This window comes from Trichomycterus rosablanca, chromosome 21 (genome assembly GCF_030014385.1).
Source record: "Trichomycterus rosablanca isolate fTriRos1 chromosome 21, fTriRos1.hap1, whole genome shotgun sequence".
Lineage (NCBI taxonomy): Eukaryota > Metazoa > Chordata > Actinopteri > Siluriformes > Trichomycteridae > Trichomycterus > Trichomycterus rosablanca.
Window position 1 is genome coordinate 11,334,159 of NC_086008.1, and position 23,285 is coordinate 11,357,443.

At 40.1% G+C, this 23,285-nt stretch overlaps 2 protein-coding genes across 2 annotated transcripts; one reads left to right on the forward strand and one right to left on the reverse strand.

The window, feature by feature from the left end:
- Positions 1 to 6,840: 6,840 nt before the first annotated feature.
- LOC134335723 (uncharacterized) lies at positions 6,841 to 7,641 on the reverse strand. The gene has a single exon (XM_063018315.1). It carries the CDS (start codon positions 7,630 to 7,632, stop codon positions 6,841 to 6,843), a length of 792 nt encoding a protein of 263 aa, XP_062874385.1. The 5' UTR covers positions 7,633 to 7,641.
- A 3,111-nt stretch (positions 7,642 to 10,752) lies between these two features.
- Positions 10,753 to 22,914, forward strand: ccnh (cyclin H). The gene is made up of 10 exons (XM_063017411.1): positions 10,753 to 10,835; positions 13,495 to 13,622; positions 14,260 to 14,382; positions 14,885 to 14,958; positions 15,315 to 15,525; positions 15,695 to 15,858; positions 16,560 to 16,630; positions 19,230 to 19,338; positions 22,382 to 22,445; positions 22,519 to 22,914. The coding sequence occupies exons 2-10, from the start codon at positions 13,506 to 13,508 to the stop codon at positions 22,549 to 22,551; spliced, it is 966 nt and encodes a 321-aa protein (XP_062873481.1). The 5' UTR covers positions 10,753 to 10,835; positions 13,495 to 13,505; the 3' UTR covers positions 22,552 to 22,914.
- The last annotated feature ends 371 nt before the right edge of the window (positions 22,915 to 23,285 follow it).

Sequence of the window (23,285 nt, forward strand, 5' to 3'; positions counted from 1 at the left end):
CTGCTCTTTTAAAACGCTGGATGATCTTGGCCACTGTGCTGCAGCTCAGTTTCAGGGTGTTGGCAATCTTCTTGTAGCCTTGGCCATCTTCATGTAGCGCAACAATTCGTCTTTTAAGATCCTCAGAGAGTTCTTTGCCATGAGGTGCCATGTTGGAACTTTCAGTGACCAGTATGAGAGAGTGTGAGAGCTGTACTACTAAATTGAACACACCTGCTCCCTATGCACACCTGAGACCTAGTAACACTAACAAATCACATGACATTTTGGAGGGAAAATGACAAGCAGTGCTCAATTTGGACATTTAGGGGTGTAGTCTCTTAGGGGTGTACTCACTTTTGTTGCCGGTGGTTTAGACATTAATGGCTGTATATTGAGTTATTTTGAGGGAAGAATAAATTTACACTGTTATATAAGCTGCACACAGACTACTTTTCATTGTGTCAAAGTGTCATTTTGTCAGTGTTGTCCCATGAAAAGATATACGTACTTAAATATCTGCAGAAATGTGAGGGGTGTACTCACTTTTGTGATACACTGTATATATACATATACTGTATATACTGTATATATACAGTGTATCACAAAAGTGAGTACATCCCTCACATTTCTGCAAATATTTCATTATATCTTTTCATGGGACAACACTATAGACATGAAACTTGGATATAACTTAGAGTAGTCAGTGTACAGCTTGTATAGCAGTGTAGATTTACTGTCTTCTGAAAATAACTCAACACACAGCCATTAATGTCTAAATAGCTGGCAACATAAGTGAGTACACCCCACAGTGAACATGTCCAAATTGTGCCCAAATGTGTCGTTGTCCCTCCCTGGTGTCATGTGTCAAGGTCCCAGGTGTAAATGGGGAGCAGGGCTGTTAAATTTGGTGTTTTGGGTACAATTCTCTCATACTGGCCACTGGATATTCAACATGGCACCTCATGGCAAAGAACTCTCTGAGGATGTGAGAAATAGAATTGTTGCTTTCCACAAAGATGGCCTGGGCTATAAGAAGATTGCTAACACCCTGAAACTGAGCTACAGCATGGTGGCCAAGGTCATACAGCGGTTTTCCAGGACAGGTTCCACTCGGAACAGGCTTCGCCAGGGTCGACCAAAGAAGTTGAGTCCACGTGTTCGGCGTCATATCCAGAGGTTGGCTTTAAAAAATAGACACATGAGTGCTGCCAGCATTGCTGCAGAGGTTGAAGATGTGGGAGGTCAGCCTGTCAGTGCTCAGACCATACGCCGCACACTGCATCAACTCGGTCTGCATGGTCGTCATCCCAGAAGGAAGCTGACGCACAAGAAAGCCAGTCCAAGAACATGGATTACTGGAATGCCCTGTGGTCTGACGAGACCAAGATAAACTTGTTTGGCTCAGATGGTGTCCAGCATGTGTGGCGGCGCCCTGGTGAGAAGTACCAAGACAACTGTATCTTGCCTACAGTCAAGCATGGTGGTGGTAGCATCATGGTCTTGGGCTGCATGAGTGTTGCTGGCACTGGGGAGCTGCGGTTCATTGAGGGAAACATGAATTCCAACATGTACTGTGACATTCTGAAACAGAGCATGATCCCCTCCCTTCGAAAACTGGGCCTCATGGCAGTTTTCCAACAGAATAACGACCCCAAACACAACCTCCAAGATGACAACTGCCTTGCTGAGGAAGCTGAAGGTAAAGGTGATGGACTAAACCCAATTGAGCACCTGTGGCGCATCCTCAAGTGGAAGGTGGAGGAGTTCAAGGTGTCTAACATCCACCAGCTCCGTGATGTCATCATGGAGGAGTGGAAGAGGATTCCAGTAGCAACCTGTGCAGCTCTGGTGAATTCCATGCCCAGGAGGGTTAAGGCAGTGCTGGATAATAATCGTGGTCACACAAAATATTGACACTTTGGGCACAATTTGGACATGTTCACTGTGGGGTGTACTCACTTACTGTATGTTGCCAGCTATTTAGACATTAATGGCTGTGTGTTGAGTTATTTTCAGAAGACAGTAAATCTACACTGCTATACAAGTTGTACACTGACTACTCTAAGTTATATCCAAGTTTCATGTCTATAGTGTTGTCCCATGAAAAGATATAATGAAATATTTGCAGAAATGTGAGGGGTGTACTCACTTTTGTGATACACTGTATATATGATAGATATCTGGTAGATAGATATCTGCAGCCATCAGGGCTTACAATAATATGTAATATATCAATCATATCTACATTTACAATAATTTGCAATAAAAAAAGTGCAATATGCAATATATTATATTTATTAATGTATATATAACATTTCACAATAATATATGTACATCACTTTTATAATGGGAATATTTTTTGTGTGTTTCTACCTCCTTTTTCATACTGCTGTAACAAGTTAATTTTACCAAGGGGATCAATAAAGTCTTATCTTATCCTAACTCTTTGCATTCTGTGCTAATTTATCACCCTAGTTGCTTATATATACACAAATCCCTAAGCATCCACAAGATAAATAAGAAGGAGTGTAAAAATTATATATTTATTATTAAAGTATTATACATATTATTTTAAATGACAGCATATCCGTGTTTGGTTATTACACAAAAAAACAACAGGTTGTAAACAATAAAACTTTATTTGACTGGTGTAGCAGTATTGCAAATACAGATTATGTTTAAACATGGATCCTCCTAACATGGTTTTGGCTTTAAATCATGGAATTCTTTTTTTTATTATTAAACATTCTTGACATGACCACTAAGATTTTTATCAGACCAATAAATTCTAATGTAAAGGGTGACATCTGCTTGTAAAACACTGAAATTGCATATTGGATGAGACGTTGATCCAGTGAATTATTCAGCAATTCTGGAATTTATAGCTGTGCATATTTTATTAGTATGCATTTTAATGCACCATTAACCAAAACAAAAGGTAAAGCTGAACAATAACTGCACACTTTTTAATGGTTTTGATTCTGGAAGCAAAGTTCCCTTATTTTTTATAAAACAGCACCAACACTAGCAAATGTGTGACCCCAAAATACCAGCCAATACATGCCATTTTAAGATAAACTGTATATGTTTATGTATCTGGCCATAAATATAACAGGACAATGTTTAGGACTACATTCCAAACCTGACTTTTCTTACTAGTTCTTCATGTTCATGTTCCTACTTTCTGTCTACTACGCCTTTGTTTGATTTTAACCACCAATTCTGAACACTTTGAAGACAGTAAATGACTCTGCAGTAGCTGGTATTAACAACTGTTGCATGAACACACTGGACACAACTAAGAAGAACAGCATGTGTTAAACTGTATGTATACACTGTTGCAATATGTAATATGTAATATGTTAAAATGAAGCCCCAACCAATCAGCATATTTTAATAGATGAAATAATAACAGCTGCTTGCAGTAAACATGGTAAGGACCTATGGAGCCAATTCCAAGACAATTTTTTTATTTGTAAAACCCACCACCTAAAATACATCATTTATTATTTATTTCATTTTTTTGTTTACCAACGCTTTATCCTGGCCAGGATCGTGGCGAGTCTAGTTTCTCCGAAATTACTGGACGCAATTCAGTAACACACACCAGACAGGATGCCAATCCATCATGAGGCCTTGGCCACCCAGACACAGCCAATCATGTCTGTATACTGTAGACTCCTGATTGGTGATTCAAACCCTGGATCCCAGCGATAGTAGGCTAGTGTAATTCACCCCTGTACCACCCAAGCACCCTTAAACAATATAAAAATATATTCTAAATACAAATAGGCCTATACAAAGTAAATATCTCGTTTTTACCCTGATGTTCACTGATATTTGAGCTTGGACTGAACAGACAGGGGTGTAGTGACAGCATAGCAAAGAAACCTGTGTAAACAATGATACAACAGTTTCTTTACACCATATTCAGTTAATTATTATTGTTATTAGTGACAAAGTTCTGTTTAGCAAGCTGATTTAGACAGCATTCAACACCAGCATTCAACACAAGTAAGAGTGATAAACTCCGCCAGATTGCGCAGTTCAACAGTGGAGAATTTTCCCAAGCTTGAAATGAAGCATATGGCTAGCATGAACTAGCTTTAGCATTTTCTGTTAGCAAGTGTATGTTAATTTTACACTTCTTACTAGGGGTGTAACGATACATCGTTTCACGATGCATCGCGATGCAAAAATGTAGCGATGTGCATCGTGGAGATCGACGATTGCACGTGCGTTGTTATTTATGGCATTTAATTAAATTGCATTGTTTTAACACCACAGGGCGCCCATTGATTCTACCCCTACAAGCACGTCATACGTCATGCTCCCATATGCTGACAGCTTCTTCCGTTTTGCAATGGAAACCGGAGAAGGTGAATTTGAGATTGAGGATGCTCCGTCCTGTTTTAAATCTGAGGTGTGGCATCACTTTGGTTTCCCCGTTTCCCGAAAAACAAAAAGGGCGAAAGGGTAACTGACAAAAGCAAAACAATTTGCAAATACTGCAAGAAAACCATGGCGTACATAACGGCAAACACTACAAATATGATGCAACACCTAGAGTGCAATCATAGTGAAAAGCTCCGTCCACTGCCTGCGAGGAAGAAAGTACTCAAAAAAAAAATTTATGTTTTCACTCACAAGATAGTGAAGCCACAATAGAGCATTTTGTTTACAATGTTAAACCTCTGTTCTTGGTAATTACCTTTAATTGCAGGGGACTGACGGTTTTTTTTTGTTTAAAAAACGACAAGAAAATGTGCATTGTTTTGCACTGCTTACACTTCAGAAAAAATTCACATTCACACTTCATTCACATTTGTTTAAAATATCGTGAGAAAATTGAATCGTGAACTCAGCATCGTGAATCGAATCGAGTCGTGAGCAGTGTATCGTTACACCCCTACTCCTTACAGTGTCCAGCTCAAGTTTTTGCCTTTAATGTGTATTATCTTAGCTTACATCTGTGTTTACCAGAATGTTGACTATAATTCAACATTTAGCGCAGCTGCACAGAGCCTCATAAATGTGCTCACAAGTTAGCGCTAGCCCACAGCTTTATTTCCAACTTTCTCACCTAAAGGTGTCTTTTTTTACTTTATGGCTGTAAAATAAATGCATAAAATTCTTTTAAAATCTAAATAAGAAAAATATTGCCAATGTAAATCATAATTAAGCAAGCTGTTTCAATTGGGTACAGACCTGCTAAGGAACATCAACAAACATGCTAAGCCCTGCAAATGTGAATGCGAGTTTTGTATCAATATAAAGGTAGTGTTCTCTATCTTTAGATACATTTATATACTGTTTTATTCATTACATAATCATATAATCACACTAATTAGAACTATGTGATTACGTTGTGATTATTATGACTCCGATTAAAAGTCAGCTTTCACAAATCCCTCATTTTATGCACTGGCAGACAAAGTTTACTATCTATGACTTCTTTAATGTAATGAAATAACTGTCCCTCACCTTTTAATCATTATTGTTTTGGAAAACATAATTAGAACTTCATATAATTCAAAAAATACAACATAAAATGAGGCATGTGTAAAGGCTTTAAGCTTTAATTGTTCCAATATGTGTAATTAAGCAAATAAATAAAACGTGTGCACTAAAATTAACTGAATATCCAATGAAGTTGGTTTCCTTTAAAGTAACTTAACCTATATTGACACAGAAAATCAACAAAATTATAAAAATGTGTAATTTTGTTACATTTGCATGCTGAAAACATTATGTGGATGTTTCGGACACTGTTATTAATGCAATTTCAAAGTAACATGTCTTTTTATTTATGGGAATGTTGTTTTGCTGGTATTTTATGTCTCGACCTCCCGCAAACAGCAAATTTAGTCAAGCAGCTCATCAGGAAAATAGTACTGTACTTAGATCCTCCGGTGTAAACACACTGACCCAACAAGTGTTCTCTTTCTAGTTAGTGGTTGAAGAATATAAGATAGTCAGAGCAATAATCCAGTATAAAATTGTATAAAAAAGTGAGAATTTGGATGGCATTTGGTCAGGCAATGAAACTGTCCTTACATCCTTGCACCACTGATCTCTTTACAACAAGTTCAACTACTTTCTTAAACTGGTGGAGAAGTTTAAAATGACTAAATCCTCAGTACAACAATCCAGTAGAAAGAGTGTTCATAGCCTCCTTCATCTGGTGTACAAAAGGTACCGTGGCATTGTCCAAGGAATGCGTCTTTTTATTTATGGGAATGTTGTTTTGCTGATATTTCATGTCTTGATCTCGAGCAAACCACAAATTTAGTCAAGCAGCTCATAAGAAAAAGAGTAGTTGGATCCTCTGATGTAAACACACTGATCCAACAAGTGTTGGTTAGTCTGTCTAGTTAGTGGTTTAAGGATATAAAATAGTCAGAGCAATAATCATGTATAAAATGCGTATAAAATGAGTATAAATTGGCCGCTCAGGTGGCGCAGCTCGTCAGTTCGAAACTCGGGCTGGGCAGCTACAAGAACGATTGGCTTGTTGTTCATACAGGGTGGGAGACAGAGCAGGGACCACATAACTTATGCAATTACAAACTCTTCTGGCTGATTGATGGCACCTGCCTGGCGAGTCGAGGAATAATTCGCCGATCAGAGTGTGGCTCTCCGTACACAAAGCTGGTCCGCATATGAACTCGTCTCGCGCAGGTGAAAAGATGCAGTCGGCTACTGCACACGTATCTCGCATTGCTCAATCAGGTAAATGGATCATTGGATATGACTAAATTGGAAGGAAAATTGGGAGGAAAATTGGGAGGAAAATTGGGAGGAAAATTGGGAGGAAAATTGGGGGGGGGGGGGGGGGGGGTTCTTATAAATTGAGGATCAGGCTATGAAACTGTCCTTACATCCTAGTGCCACTGATCTCTTTACGACGTTTTCAACTTCTTTCTTAAACTGGTGGAGAAGTTTAAAATCACTAAATCCTCTGTATAACAATCCAGTAGCAAGAGTGTTCATAGCCTCCTTCATCTGGTGTACAGAAGGTACCGTGATGGTCTGCAGGTCATCCTCCAGATCAGTGCTGGTCACAGTGGGTGCAGTCCTGATCTCCTCCTGATCTGAAAGGATTACAGATGGTGTGGAGGCTTCATCAGGCGTCTCTTGTACACACTGGGAGTCCGGATCTGATGTTGGGGTTGGGGCAGGAGAAACAGAACCGGCTCCGTTTGTGTCTGGTTTGGGTTGATGATTCGGATCCGCTTCTGGGTAGATCCGATACCTCTCTCGCACCACTGCCTCTCTGGTTTTAAATCCACTGTACCAGTTCGGACTGGCTCGGAAGCGTGTCAGGCCCATGCGCGCTGCCAGAGCTACTGCTCTCCGGTGGATCATGAGATCGTTTATGGGATCCCCGCTAAGCGTGCAGTGATCGATCCACTTCCACAACGCTGCCTCCAGGCGGGGGAACTTACAGCAGCGTGGAGGCGCTTTCTTGCGGGGTAAAACTTCTCCTTTCATGATGGTGTTCCGGTTGTGCAGGCAGGTCCAGAGCAGAGACGGAGCCACGTTTAACGTGGCCGCTGCTTTCCTCTGGCTCATTGCGGGAAGCTGATCGTACAACTCCAGCAATCTCCGCTTATCATCTATGGAGAATCTTCTCTTTATTCCAGTCATGTTGCTTTACAACCACGATACTATTATTGTTGTACTAACACGGCTTTAATTCCTGCACCAGGATTGGTCAGTTATTCTTATTCTAGTGAATCTTAACGCTGGTAAGCACGCCACATTTTTACCTCAGTGCTGTCACCTACAGGATTGGAGCGAACATTGCGCCTACACTCCTACACTGATCAGCCATAACATTGTTTCTACTGTACACTCACTGTACATTTTATCAGCTCCACTAACCATATAGAAGCACTTTGTAGTTTTACAATTACTGACTGTAGTCCATCCGTTTCTCTGCATGCTTCGTTATCCCCCTTTCATGCTGTTCGTGTGGTGTGTTAGTGTGTGTTGTGCTGGTATGAGAGAGTTTTTAAACACCTCACTGTCACTGCTGGACTGAAATTAGTCCACCAACCAAAAATATCCAGCCAACAGCGCCCTGTGAGCAGCATCCTGTGCCCACTGATGCAGTCTAGAAGATGACCAACTCAAACAGCAGCAATAGATGAGCGATCGTCTCTGACTTTACATCTACAAGGTGGACCAACTAGGACGGATTGTCGAATAGAGTGGACAGTGAGTGGACACGGTATTTAAAAACTCCAGCAGCGCTGCTGTGTCTGATCCACTTACACACCACCACCATGTCATTGCCACTGCAGTGCTGACCTAAATAATACCTGCTCTGTAGTGGTCCTTTGGGGGTCCTGGCCATTGAAGAACTGCATGAAAGGGGGCTAACAAAGCAAGTGGAGAAATAGATGGACTACAGTCAGTAATTGTGTAAATATGGTAAATGGAGCTGATAAAATGGACAGTGAGTGTAGAAACAAGGAGGTGGTTTTAATGTTATGGCTGATGCATGTTATTCCCTATCTGTGAGGGTTTCCTCCCACAGTCCAAAGCCATGCAGTCAGGAGATGCTAAAGGGTGTTTAGGGTACACTCCTGCACTGTACCCAATGTTTTTAAGTGGTACCGAATCCACCAGTCCTGACCAAGATAAAGTGGTTAGTGAAATCAATAAATGATGACGATTATGATACTCAAACGATTTAAACACTTGTCTTTTAAACTCGTTATATTGTTGGTCTACAACAAAGGCTGTGTATGATAAATGCCAGCAAAATGCACCCACAGTACAGCCGAGCCACTTAATCAATTAATATATAAATCAGACGTTTAGACCTGTACTGTTCTCTTGGTGCATGCCACACATGCACTTACCCACAGTAAGCGAAAGCCACTATATATACACCAAACAGCCATAACATTAAAACCACCTACCTGATATTGTGCAGGTCCATCTTGTGGCACCAAACATCTCTGAGCTGTTGAGGACTTTACAAGACCTCTGAGAGTGTCCAGTGGTATCTGCCAACAAGTCAAGCAGCAAGTCCTGGAAAGCACATCCAGTTGCTGGATTGTATTGAGGTCTCAAACCATTACGCTGCATTACCCTGCAGTCACTGGGGAATACTATTGCCATGAAAGGGTGTCCTTGGTCTACAACGTTTAGGTCTTTTCCCAGGCTTCCCAGTATAACATTACTCAGCTTGCCCAATTTCCTGTTCCAACAAATCAACTTCAAGAACTGACTGTTCACATGCTGCTTGATATAGCCCACCCCTTGAAAGGTTGCCAGTGTTATTCTCTGGTTATCCCTCTTGTCAGTGGTTTTAAGGTTTTAATGTAAGTATCCTCTTGCCATTACCACATTAAATGCTGCAAGTTACCTTACTTTGGGCATGAGATGAGGCAGCCATATGACAACACTGAAGGCAACCAACCATGACATGACCTCTTGCCATCTTCATTCAGAATGGGCTGCTCTAACTTGTCTCAGGTGTGAGTGATAAAGTGGATGTTTGTGTGTTGTACTGTGATGGATTGGTTTGTTATTCAGGGTGTACCCCTGCCTACTTTTCTTTGTTCAAACCCACCACGATCCTGACTAGGATTAAGAGGTTCTGAAGAAAATAAATACATAAATGAATGATAGATAGATTTTGGACACAAATATGCTCTATGCCAATATCCCATATATTATACACAGCCTTCTTAGACTGTGAAATTGCTAGTAAAGATGGGGGACGGTTGAAAGTAAATGTTTACCGCAAACCAACGCACATGGACCAGAACTTAAGGTTTGACTCCCATCATCCTTTGGAGCACAAACTAGGAGTCATCAGGACGCTGCACCACCGGGCGAACAGCATCCCCACAGACACTACGGCCAAGGATAGAGAGAAATCTCATGTCAAGAAGGCCCTGGGTGAATGTAGTTATCCCAACTGGGCATTCGTAAGAGCGGGGAAAATGCCCAAACACGACTCCAGTGGATCGAAGGGAGGAGAAGAACAACCGCGGGCTAAGCGCAAACCAGTGGTGATTCCGTATGTGGCGGGAGTATCGGAACAGTTGAGACGGATATTCTCCAAACACCGTGTTTCAGTTGCTTTCAAACCCCAGAACGCGCTACGCCAGAAATTAGTTCACCCTAAGGACCGGGTTCCTCGACACAAACAGAGTAACGTAGTGTATGCTGTTAGGTGCCGGGAGGATTGCCGGGAACTGTACATCGGGGAAACTAAACAGCCACTGGCGAAACGGATGGCCCAAAATAGAAGATCGACCTCTTCTGGCCAGGACTCTGCGGTTTACACCCACCTGCAAGCCAGCGGCCACTCATTTAATGATGAAGATGTGCAGATCCTTGACAAGGAGGAACGCTGGTTTGAACGTGGAGTCAAAGAGGCCATTTACGTGAAGAGGGAACGACCATCTCTGAACCAGGGAGGGGACCTGAGAGTACATCTCTCACCATCATACAACGCCGTCATTGGAGCTTTACCCCAATCATGTGTGAAAGACACACATGGCCATTGTAATTAATGGTCATTGTGAATTTCATATAGACCTGATCACCAGTTCCATTGTTATGCAAATCAACTGCATATAAGGTTGGGGTATTCAACACCAGCTCAGACTGAAGAAGTCATTCGGATTGAGTGACGAAACGTATCTCTACAATAAACTTGTGTCCAGATGAACTGATTCAACTTTGTGGATCCCATATATTGGTGGTTCCACTAGGTGGCAGTATAGGAGGGAGCTTGCTATACTTCGCGGTAAAGAATAAAGCTGCAGTTTAATGTGCTGCTATTAATCGAGGTTGGTGACGGAAAAGCGTTTCTGGCTACAGAGGTAAAACTGTATATTTTTCTGCTTCTGTATCTGTTTCTAAGTCTATAATTGGTATGTTCTTTACTTAATGTCATAGATAAAGAACAAACTTAAACACGCTGCTAGGATAGTTTGTGTTGTGCTGTTCTGCCTATGTAACACCATGGCTGTATTACAAAAAAGCTTAGTAGTAAACATGTGGTGCACTAGATCGGGTGTTAGAAGCACATATTTAGACTGGATATAGCGCACTTATGCAGGGAGTAGGCAGGTATGAGTATTTAAAGTTGTGTTTTGGTGAAATAAATACTGCAGTGTTGTTAATAGCTTTTGACTTTACATTTACCCAGATTTATTATTGAGTTACTAACATGAATTTATGTAATTTGTTGATAATAATACTAATAAAGGGAAGTTGTATTTAATATCATTTTCAGAAAACCTAGTGTCACTTCTAGTCATAAGTACAATAGCAGGAATATCCGTGACAATTTGACACGGCTTGCCTATTATTTATTTATTATTTATGTATTTATTTAGTTAGTTAGTTAACGGTTTATTCCACAATTACATCAGTTTTCACTAATTAGGCCTGCAATTCAACTACCTTTGCTGCTCGTTTATTTATCTAACACATGGCAACACAATCTTTTCACATCTACACCATCTATCACCAGGAGGAATCTCAGTTGAGTCTGTCTGGTCTCCCAAACTACGTTTTGTCACAAAAACACACGTGAGAAGTGACGAGGGGTTTAATGAAACCACGTCCTAAAATACAGTCCAACAAATAGCGAGCGATCAAAGTTTGTGCGCTGATGAGCAGCGTAATATCAAAGAGAAAAAAATAAAGGAATCTGAGTGGATTTGGCAACACGACCAACAGGGATTGTTCTGAAGTTGGAGGTTAATAAATATTTTGTTTTGTAGAGAACGATAACTATGCTCCTGCTCCACTTGTTTACAACCTCTCCCGTGTGTTTCCCCTCGCTGTTTCACATTGATTAAGAGCCGAGTTGCTCCCGAGCCGACAAATCTAGCGCAGACCAGTCGCCGAAAATCAGGGCAGAAATCGTGTAGTGTGAACCAGGCGTTACTGTAGTGATGGGTCGGTCGCGAACGAGCCGGCTCTAAGAGCCGGCTCTTTAAAGTGAACGACGGGATACGGCTCCTGACTGGGAGCCGATTCGTTTTTTTCCGGGTTTTTTTTTCTGTCAAACCCGCACGTGATTGGTCAAGATACGTGGTGGCGTTTGTGTAATTACACTGAGCAGGAGGGGAGGGGTTACACACACACACACACACACACACACACACACACACACACACAGAGACAGCGTGCACACGAACAGGAGGGAGAGCGGGAGAGCGAGAGAACTCAGCGCTTTACACAGCCAGACATTACACGCTGGAAAGGTGAGGAAAATGAGTGAGAGGAGACATAGTAAAGTTTGGACACGAGAAGCCCCTTTTACAGAGAAGTTCAGACCCACTGAGCTGGTGTGAGACCAAGTGTTCAGTCTACCCTCATCTTATACATGTGATGGCACATAGACTGTGTATCTGTCCCCCCAGAGAGAATCTTTTTTAACAGGGCAAATCATAACAGAAAGGAGAAACAGGATCAAGCCATCAAAGATGAGCTCCTTGGTTTTTCTGAATGCCAATCTTCACTAAATACTTACAAATACTGTCACCTGGATGCTTTCACCTGGATTTTCTTTTTGTTTTGCACATTTTCATTTATATTTTGTTGAGTGATGCTTCGTTGATGTTGTGTTGTTTCACTCTAGATGCTTGTTTATTTTGTTTTGTTTATTAGGATTTTAATGTCACGTTTTACACTTTGGTTACATTTATGACAGGAACATTCACCTCACTTGCATGTCTTTGGACTGTGGGAGGAAACCGGAGCACCCGGAGGAAACCCACGCGGACACGGGAAAGACATGCAAACTCCACACAGAAAGGACCCGGGCTCTTCACCTGGGGATCGAACCCAGGACCTTCTTGCCGTGAGGTGACAGTGCCAACCACTTAGCCACCATGCCGTCCCACTCTAGATGCAAACGTACAAATAATATACACAATCAGGTCTTTTTGTCTAATTGAGATGGGTCTTTGTTTTTGTATTTTATAATTTATTGTTGGAGCACTCTGTTCCATGTTGAGTATATAAATAAAGCAATTTAAATAATAAACATTTGATACAATGTTTTTTTTACATTATTAATTCATTTTACATGTAATTTGGTAATAAATTAATTTAAGCAACAAAAAAATCTAAGGAGCCACTTGGGAGCCGAAAGAGCCGGCTCTTTTTAGTGAGCCGAGCCAAAAGAACCGGCTCTCTAAAAGGAGGCGAAATTCCCATCACTACATTACTGGAGCTTCTGCCATGCTGAACTGATGTGCAGGTCAGATCTCGTTGCACGAAAAAACAGCGGCTGGTCACGCGAGATTAAAGGGGGTAACAGATTTCCGTGTACACCCGTAAAAAGGGGCGTATTTAAAAGATCGATCTCGCGTTTATATGACTCGATATCGGATCATTCAAATAAAGATCGATTCGAATCGAAAAATCGATTTTATAAACCCACCCCTATTAAATACAGCATTTTTTTTCTACACTTAAATGCAGTCCCAGTGAAATAAAAAAATTTTTTTTTTCAATTTCCAGCATTTGCAAGCATGTACCACAACAGTTCTCAAAAGAAATACTGGACTTTTGAAAAAGAGGCCACTGTGGAAGATTTCAGACACAAGGCTAACCAGAAGTTTCGCACAAAAGCCCTGAATCTCCGAAAGGTAAGACAGGATATCGGCAGCTACCGTGTGCTTGCTGTTACATCATGATTATAGGGCAGAAATGATGATCGAGAATATGTCATATTTATTTAAATTTCATTTAAATTTAAGAAAATTATAATTGTGTGAAGTGTGGACACTCATCCAGCTGTACAGTCAGTATTTCTCTCATGAGGCTTAATTTACACTAGTCTTTACACAAGTCAGAAATTGCTAATAGAAATTTTACCCAATGAGAATTTCACAGGGATACAAATGATATGACTCTTCAAATATTTAGCTAATATGAGCTTCTTTAAGCAGTTAACCAAGGCTTGCTTCCTACAATGCATTGGTGGCACAGTGGTGTGGTCCCTTCGTCCTTCCTCAGTTGCCTTATAGCATAAGGCAACTGAGGAAAATGTTTAACAATTTAAACACAAAATCCAACAAACAAAAGACCATTAAAATGTCCAACAATTATTATTCATATGGAAAGGAACTGGTTACATGCAGCTCAATGTTTATGTATACTAACAGATACACATTCTAGATTCAATTAAAATTATTAATCAGATTCTTTCAGAAAGGACAAGCAGCAAGTAAACGATGTCTTATTAATTGTTATCGAAGCTGATTTCTGTGTTGTGTTTAACAGCCTGGAATAAATGAGTCCATGTTTCTTGATCCCTATGAGGAAAAAGTGCTGTTTAGACACTATGAAAAGAAACTGCTCGACTTCTGCGCAGCATTTAAACCTGCCATGCCCAAATCTGTAGTGGTAAGTATTTGTTCTGCATCAGAAACACCAGCACTTGAGTGAATCGATTGTATGTGGAATTTATTATACATAACATGTGGGATGTGTTCATGCGAAAATGGAACATTACCGGTAAAGATATTTCAGTAATGTCGACACAGGGGCTTGGTGGGTAGCACTGTTGTCTCACAGCAAGAAGGTCCTGGGTTAGATCCCCAGGTGGAGCCGTCCGTGTCCTTTCTGTGTAGAGTTTGCATGTTCTCCTCGTGTCTGTGTGGGTTTCCTCCCACAGTCCAAAGACATGCAGGTGAGGGGAATTAGAGTTTTTGAGAATTGGGAATTAGTGTGTTTGACTGTGATTTGAGTGAGAAAGGGCTATGGGTGTTTTAACGCCCTCATGGTTCTGGCTTTTCAAAACACTCGGACAGCGTTTATAACATTAAAACAAGGGACGCACATTTTGCCAGTTTCTTAATCGATATCTGACTGGCCTGTTAAAAAGTGTGTTTGTTTTTCCTCTCAGGGCAGCGCCTGTATGTATTTCAGAAGATTTTATTTGAACAACTCTTTAATGGAGTATCACCCTAGGACAATAATGTAAGTGTGAAGTCAGCAATTCTATAATCAATCATGTACTTTGTTCTGTTAAGGGCTGCAATTGTTGTACACATATTGATCACATAGGAATGTATTGTTGAAGTGTTTATTATTTTTATCATAAGATGTTGCAACCACATTATTTTTGTTTTTCCCCCTTTAAATGTTTTATTTTTTTTACTTGTGTAAAAGTGGAAATAATCTAAAATCATATTTATCTTGGTCTGATTTATTTATCACCTTTTATATCCCTTGTATATTGGGCAAAACTGTTCCTTTAAATGTTTTTAAGTACTGTCATCATTACCAGGTTATATAACGTGTGTTACTTTTAACTATCCTTTATCTTTTTTTAGGTTGACGTGTGCATACCTGTCCTGTAAAGTGGACGAGTTCAATGTTTCCATCACTCAGTTTGTGGGGAACCTTCAGGAAAAGCCAGATCATCAGGAGCGAGCTCTTGAGCATATCCTGGAATATGAGCTGCTCCTCATCCAGCAACTAAACTTCCACCTGGTGGTACACAACCCATACCGACCACTCGAAGGATTTCTTATAGACCTGAAGGTAGGACAGCCTTTAGCATAGTAATAAGAAGAATAATGACTTTTAAACAATACCTAAGGGCATGCTCAGTACAAACTCAGATTCCTTTAATGAGATTTTAGCTCTTTAGCTTGCAGTAATGTATCAAATTACTTTATTATGATGTTTAAGGTGTGTGCTGGTGTTTTAGACAAGGTATCCACTTTTGGAGAACCCGGAGATGCTGAGGAAGAGTGCAGAAGACTTCCTAAACAGAGCAGCAATGACGGACACAGGACTTCTGTTCTCTCCGTCTCAGATCGCCCTCACCGCAGTTCTCAACAGTGCAGCACGTGCTGGCCTCAGCTTAGAAACGTAGGTTTTACTAACACACACTTATGTTGTACGTACAATCCCAGTACAAACAAGCGCCATTATTTAGGTTGAGTGATTCCAAGAAAAGTTGGGACATTTTGTAAAATGCAATACAAAATATCTGTGAGTACAGACCCAGAGTGTGTAGTAACGCACTGCAAGATTATCTAATGGTGTGGAAAAATGACAATTGACAGTCATAACCCTTAAAAGGTGTCAGGGAGTAAACTGTTCTATGTTTCTGAAGTAAATGTCCACTAATTTCTAGCTGCTTTACACCTATAAAAATAATCTAGCGGTGTTTTACATAGCTGATTAACAGTGTTTTTTTTCAGAAGTTTGCAGTTTGCTATGTGGTCTGGGATAGAGCCGAAGTAAAGGACCAATTGGCCACATAAGTAACCTAAAAAAAAAAAAAGTGTTGCTTATTTGACACTGACTAGCTGACCTGGTCACGAGTGCCATTCCAACTTGAGTATGTACTTGCTCAGGTGGAACAGCAGTAAATTGCACTAGCGCTGAGATCATACAGACATGATCGGCTATGTTTGGAGTTGGTGGATGAGTCCTGTGTCCAGGGTGTGTTACTGCATTGTGCCTAGTAATTCTTGGGAAACCAAAGCCACTGCGACCCTGACTACTAAATGACATCTGTCTCTTTTTATACCCAATCCAATTGAAACAATCTTCTCTCTACACAGGTATCTTACTGATTGTATAGGGCTGAAGGACAAGAAAGAAACGCTCTCCAAGATGTATGAAGCAATGAGACGTAAGTGTGTGGGGTTTTTCCTTTCATTTATCAAGCCCATGGCAGTGTAAAGCTTACCTGACTGGACAGTGTCACCCATGTTCCATCAGCCTGGCACATGTCAGGTTGTTGATGGTTCTTGGTTTACATCTGACCACTTGGACAAAAAAACCTCTTAGCATAAAGTGATCGTTTCAAACTAGCCCTATTTGTGTAAGAAATCAAGCACACCATTAGGAGTATATGGTACACAGTTAAATGATATTTTATGCATATAGTCACTTTAAATTTACACAATGTTTAATGTGTATAAAATGGTAATGAAGCTGAAGGTCGATGCAAACTATTCCTACTGCTGTCCAAAATTATGCTAATTAATTTCAAACCCACTTTCTGTTTAAAACCTTTATTGTGTTGAAACTCTAGACTCTTGGGGTCAATACACAATGTTGCACTGCAGGATAAAGTATGCTTTGTTTGTCCTCGTATTACAGTGGTGTTCAAAAAAACAGCAGTCCAACACCATTAACTTGATAAATCAAAGTTTTTAGTAGAAATGCTATTTCTACATAGCAAAAAATTGACTTAAAAGTGTAGTAGAGTAATGAAAACAAAACAAACCCAACAATTAGGACATGCATGCCGTTCATTCTGAGTAATCGAAGCATTGATTGAAAGGGGGTTGTTCAAAATAATAGCGGTGAGGAGTTCAATTGGTGAAGTCATTCATTCTGCAGAAGAACGGGTGTCAATTTTGGCCCTTATTTAAGGTAGGAGGGGGCAAATGTTGCACAGGTTGGTCATAGCGCATTTACTTCTGAAATACTGGGTAAAACGGGTTGTTCCAGACATTGTTCTGATGAACAGCGTACTTTGATTAAAAAGTTGATTTTAGAGGGGAAAAAACATACAGAGAAGTGCAGCAAATTATGGGCTGCTCAGCTAAAATGATCTCAAATGCCTTAAAGTGACAACCAAAACCTGAAAGATGCAGAAGGAAGCGTGGAACTGCTGTTCGAATGGATCAAAGAATAGCCAGAATGGCAAATACTCAGCCAATGATCATCTCCAGAAAGATCAAGGAACATCTGAAGTTAGCAGTGAGTACAGAAGATGATTAAGTGAAGCCAATTTACCAGCAAGAACTCCTTGCAAAGTCCCGTTGTTAAGAAAAAGACGTGTCCTGAATGGGTTCAAATCTGCCAAGGAACACATTGACTGGTCCAAAGAGAAATGGCTCAACATTTTGTGGACTGATGAAAGCAAAATTGTTCTTTTTGGGTCTAGTGGCCGTAGACAGTATGTCAGACGACCCCCGATCACTGAATTCAAGCCACAGTACACTGTGAAGACAGTAAAGCATGGTGGTACAAAACTATGATATGAGGATGTTTCTCATACCATGGTGTTACACCTATTTATCACATACGAGGGATCATGGATCAGTTTAAATATATCAGAATACTTGAGATGATCATGTTGCCCTATGTCGAAGAAGAAATGTCCTTAAAATGGGTGTTTCAACATGACAGTGACCCAAAACATCTTGGTTACAGACAAACAACATTGAGGTAATAGAGTGGCCAGCCCACTTCAATCCCATAGAGAACTTGTGGGCTGACGTCTGAAACACGTTTTTTTGAGGCAAAACCCAAAAATGCAGAAGAACTGTGGAATGTCGTCTAATCATCCTGGACTGGAATACCTGTGCAGAGGTGCCAGAAGTTGGTCGACTCCATGCAACACAGATCTTGGAAACAATTGTTATTCCACTAAATATTAGTTCAGTAATTTAAAGTAAAGTGAAACCTCAAACATTTTCAGTTTATAGATACATTTTTTGAGTTTTTAAAGAAAAATGCTGGCACTGCTATTTTTTTGAACAGCCTAATATTCATTTTTCTTAACTTTCTGTAAAGGATTAACACAAACTGGCTAAATGTTGTTAATGTTTTGATTTAGAATTAAAAGTGTAGTATTATAAAACGGATAGTTCTGGTCCTAAAATCTGATTGGCTGAGCCGCGTTCGAAGCCATTGTAAAATCCCCGATAAACGCACACCTAGGACCACCTCACATCATTCCATATTAATACGCCACTGAATCGAAAAAGTTAATGTTATTTTCGCCCTCATGTTGCCTAGCAACACTGTTAATCGAACTACAGTATTTTGCGTCGCGGAAGAATGCTTTATTGTAAGTTTATACACGATAAATATATTTATGAATTAAACATTGTATTTATTATATTTTTTGTTGACCGCCGTTTTATAAAAGCAATAAGCCACTCGAGACCGTGCATTACTGTTATGATTTTAGCACGGCCGTCGTGCCAAAAACGTCATCCCCGTGCTAAAATCACAGTAATGCACAGCCTCTTGTGGCTTATTGCTTTATTTTCAGTGCATTTGCATTTATGGAACTAAAAGTTATTATAATGATTTTGTGCTTTATTCACTTTTTTTAAATCACTGCTATTTTTTTTAACACTACTGTATATTTTCCATGTGGATCTGAAACCATTATGTGTATTAGTTAAGCAAACCTAAAGGAAATTAGACAATGGACCAAATGCTATTCGATCTGTTACAATTTTTATACACTGAAATTGCCCTTTTAGGAATCACAACACTCCTCAAGGAATATGAGTTTCCCAAAGCTGAGGAAGTAAACGCCTGCAAACACAAACTGGAGAAGATTCATACAGAGTTCACCAGCCACACACATTTGTAAGTACAGCTTATCTAAATGCATTGTGGTACTACTGCATTGGTCTTATAGTACTTGTGCTATACAACTCAGACAAGGTGGATTGCTGCATGGTGATCGGACTTGAGTACCATAACAAACAAACCCAATGCTGTCCTGTTATTACACGTATGTCTTGGCCCAAAAAGGATTTGACATTCTGTGAGGTGTATACTAGGCCTAAACTGTTGGCATAAGGCAGGCTGGGTCCATTCATTCAAACTGTCTGTCGCATCACAGCAAGAATCGAGATTCATCCGGTTTCCGTAAGCCTGTGCCCACTGTAACTTCACTTGCAACCTGATGTGGTTCCCTGCTATTAAAGCCATGATTACCTCAAGGTTTAGCTCATTGTGTTTCGAGGTGTCTTAATCATTTAATGGTCTCACTAATAAAATATTGTTAATAATGTTTAATGAACTTTAATGGATGATTTTTCTGCTGCTAGCTTCAAGTTGACATATAAGTTAGAAGGGCTGTTTTCTTAAAACCATCTGCCAATATCTTTGAGTTTAATACATGTCAACCCCTGGGTTCGATCCCCAGGTGGGGCGGTCTGGGTCCTTTCTGTGTGGAGTTTGCGTGTTCTCCCCGTGTCCGCGTGGGTTTCCTCCGGGAGCTCCGGTTTCCTCCCACAGTCCAAAAACATGCAAGTGAGGTTAATTGGAGATACTAAATTGGCCATGACTGTGTTCGATATAACCTTGTGAACTGAAGAACCTTGTGTGAAGATAAACTACCGTTTCCTGTCATGAATGTAATCAAAAGTGTAAAACATGACGTTAAAATCCTAATAAACAAACAAACAATACATGTCAACCAAGGAGCAGATATGGCCCAAACAAGATTTTTTAAATGCAGCCAAGAATTTAGACTCAAAGTAAGCTCAACCAAATGGTTGAACAGACCATTAAAAGGTCAGGCATAGTCAAGTTACCATAGTTTTCCTATACGCTTGATTCAGTCTTCTCTGACCACTTACTTCAACAAGGGTTTTTAGTCCAACCTGAGGGATGAGATTCGTACCCAGATCTCAGCAGTGGTTAGCGTAATGGATTGCCACACCACCTGAACTTAATTAAAGGTATTAGTTCACACAGATGTAATTAATTACTCTTTTTTCCACTATGTATTCAATGTTCTCATCCCTGTTTACAATTGACCAAACAAACACACAGCAGAATTATATATAATACACATTTTATTCGACTTGTTCAGTCAGTGTCTTGTATCTAAGATGCAAAAGTGTTTCAGATAGAAAAATAAAAATCCATGTAATTCATGCCATTTCTAGTGAACACAGTTAAGCTACAGTAAGGTCACTGAAAGCCACTGCTTTGCAGCTACAAAATAATTTTGGTATGCGGTAGAATCGAGCACGTGGAGGTAAATACAGGCCTAAAAATCATGAAAGGGTTTAATTCGATGGCGACACTTTCTAAACAGAAGAAATACACTGAAGTGCCAGAAAATTGGTATAGACGAGTCTATGCAAAATACATAGCAATGTCACCTATGCACGTTTGTTCAGCTGGTATTCTATGGAACCCCAGACCGGTGGCAACACCGAGCCTCGAACCCAGGAATTCAGAAACTCGGTGCTGGTGTGTCAGCGGAGTTTGTGGTTTTGCCTTACCAGCCAAGTCACCAGATCTCAACTTTATCAAACACATCTGGGATGCCATGCACAGAATGCAGAAATCCTACACCTCAGAATACAACTGAATTGTGGATCATTCTGCTGGAAGTATGGTGTGCATTGGCTACAGCAGGGTTGTTCTCAGGCAACCCACATTTTGTCCATGACTTTTTCCACGACCCAGGCAACAGAAGCAATGCATCGTTCTCTTTGTACAATCTGGTCCCACTGTGATCTACAAGATGTACCATAAAGCCTCCACAAGGGGGCATTTATGTACAAGTTTATTTCATTGTTGTTATTTTTTTTTCCGTTTGCGACACACCTAAGGTTTGGAAAACCCTGGCCTACAGTATGTTTCCGCAAGCTCGTGGAGTCAATGTTCCGTCGTATTTCTGCAGTCCTACGCTACCAAGTATTATATTGGTGTACAAGTTTTTCTGGCACTTAAGTGGATGGGCCATCCGGAAGCATATAAAGGTTAGAAAACCTATACGAAATCATTTCTTGCATAAATCAAGCACGCTTATCCTCATGATTTGCACTGCATGTCGGGTCTGCTGAAGTGGCAGTTTGTATTGCATTTCTTAACAATGTCATCGGCTCCAGAGCGAGTAAAAGACCAGTTCATCAAATGTAAACACGTGAACGGACAAAGTACAACCTGCCTATCTGTCGCCGAGCGGTTCGCAAGGTTTGGTGTCCGGTTCAGGTTTGCAGATAAAGGCCGTGGTGCAGCATTCTGTGGCGGGAGAGCTCAGGAAGAGGAACAGTAGGATCAGATGGCTCCGGTCAGAGTTTAGGTTTAAGGCTTCTAGTTCAGGTGCTTCTTAAGTCCCTGATGGTTGCCAGTGCTGGAGATTTTAAACACAGCTGGGTTCACAGCACGCTTTAAAGATATACATCTTAGTTAGGAGGCTTTCATTGCTCTTGAATGGTGTCCACAATACAAAGAAGCAATACAAAAGGAATGGTGTGTACCCTGTGTCTAAGATGCTCATCAGTGACTTCTGCATGTGCCCAGAACGCAGTGATTGTTCTTTTCAAAGCACTTGGATTGTTGCAGACATGATGGTACATTCAGGTCTGTAAAATAATAAGGCAAAAGACTGGTTACTGGTCAGCCAATGGTGGATGGTTGTAAGCACCAATCTAATAAGCAGAATTTTATTTAATTTCATGCAACAATGTTCATGTTAAAATAAAATTGTAAGTTTAAAACCACACCTACCTTGTCAATGAGATCTTCATCAGTAAATTAAATAACTATGAATCTACAAGACATGGACAGTCTATAGCTACATAGGGGGATGCACTCACATGCTCCAGATGATATGTCACTACAACACTTACAATCTAATGGCTTTGGAATTGATGTTCTCCAGGAAACGAAAGCATGGCTATGAAGATGACGACCACGTTGTGAAAAAGCCCCTTGTTACCGAGGAGGTAAGTGATAACAGCACTACTTTTTTAAAAATTTTTATTATAAACACATCTAAGAGTGCTTTATCACTTGTAGGAGTGGACCGATGAAGACCTGGATACTTTCTGACAACACTAGCACATCTGTAATCAAGACACATTCCAGAACTTTGCACTTATTCACATATTTGGTGTTTTATAAATACAGTCTTATTCAAATGCTCAGACACCCTGGTTACATTCTAGATCATTTTCTATTTTTGTTTCCAGTAAAACATGTTAAAAGACATTGTTTATTTGCTTAATTTGCCAGATTGGAACAGATTAAATGCTAGAATATTTAATTTTTATTAATTCATCAAATAAGCAGTTTGTTCACTGGAAAGAATGGCTTCATTTGCTGTGCAGGTTGGTGTTCAAAAGATTTGCTTGACTGTACCTAGGCAATATTTGCCTGCTTTGCGCATGATTATTTACTGAAATAAAAGTTTCGTACCATAGTTCATGTTTTTAGTATTTTTGCACCATTTGCAACGCGGCAACAGTTGTTTAATGTTACATTTTTTTTTTTTACATTTTCTTTAGTTTCTTTAGTGTGATTTTCATAATTGTCTCTTAATATTTTCAATTTTTTAAGCACCAATTAAATCACCAAGTCTCAAGTTTGTGCCCATAACCACCAGCATTTTTACATTGTTTCCTGCTATGTTTTACATATACTAGCTCTGTGTGGCAAGATAGTGCTCACGCTTATAGGTTAAACATTTCACACTAAAATACTTCAGACACTACTTTGTACATCACCAATTGGTTTCCACTACACATATCTTTGATTTAATGTGTACCTGTCCCAAAATAGCATCA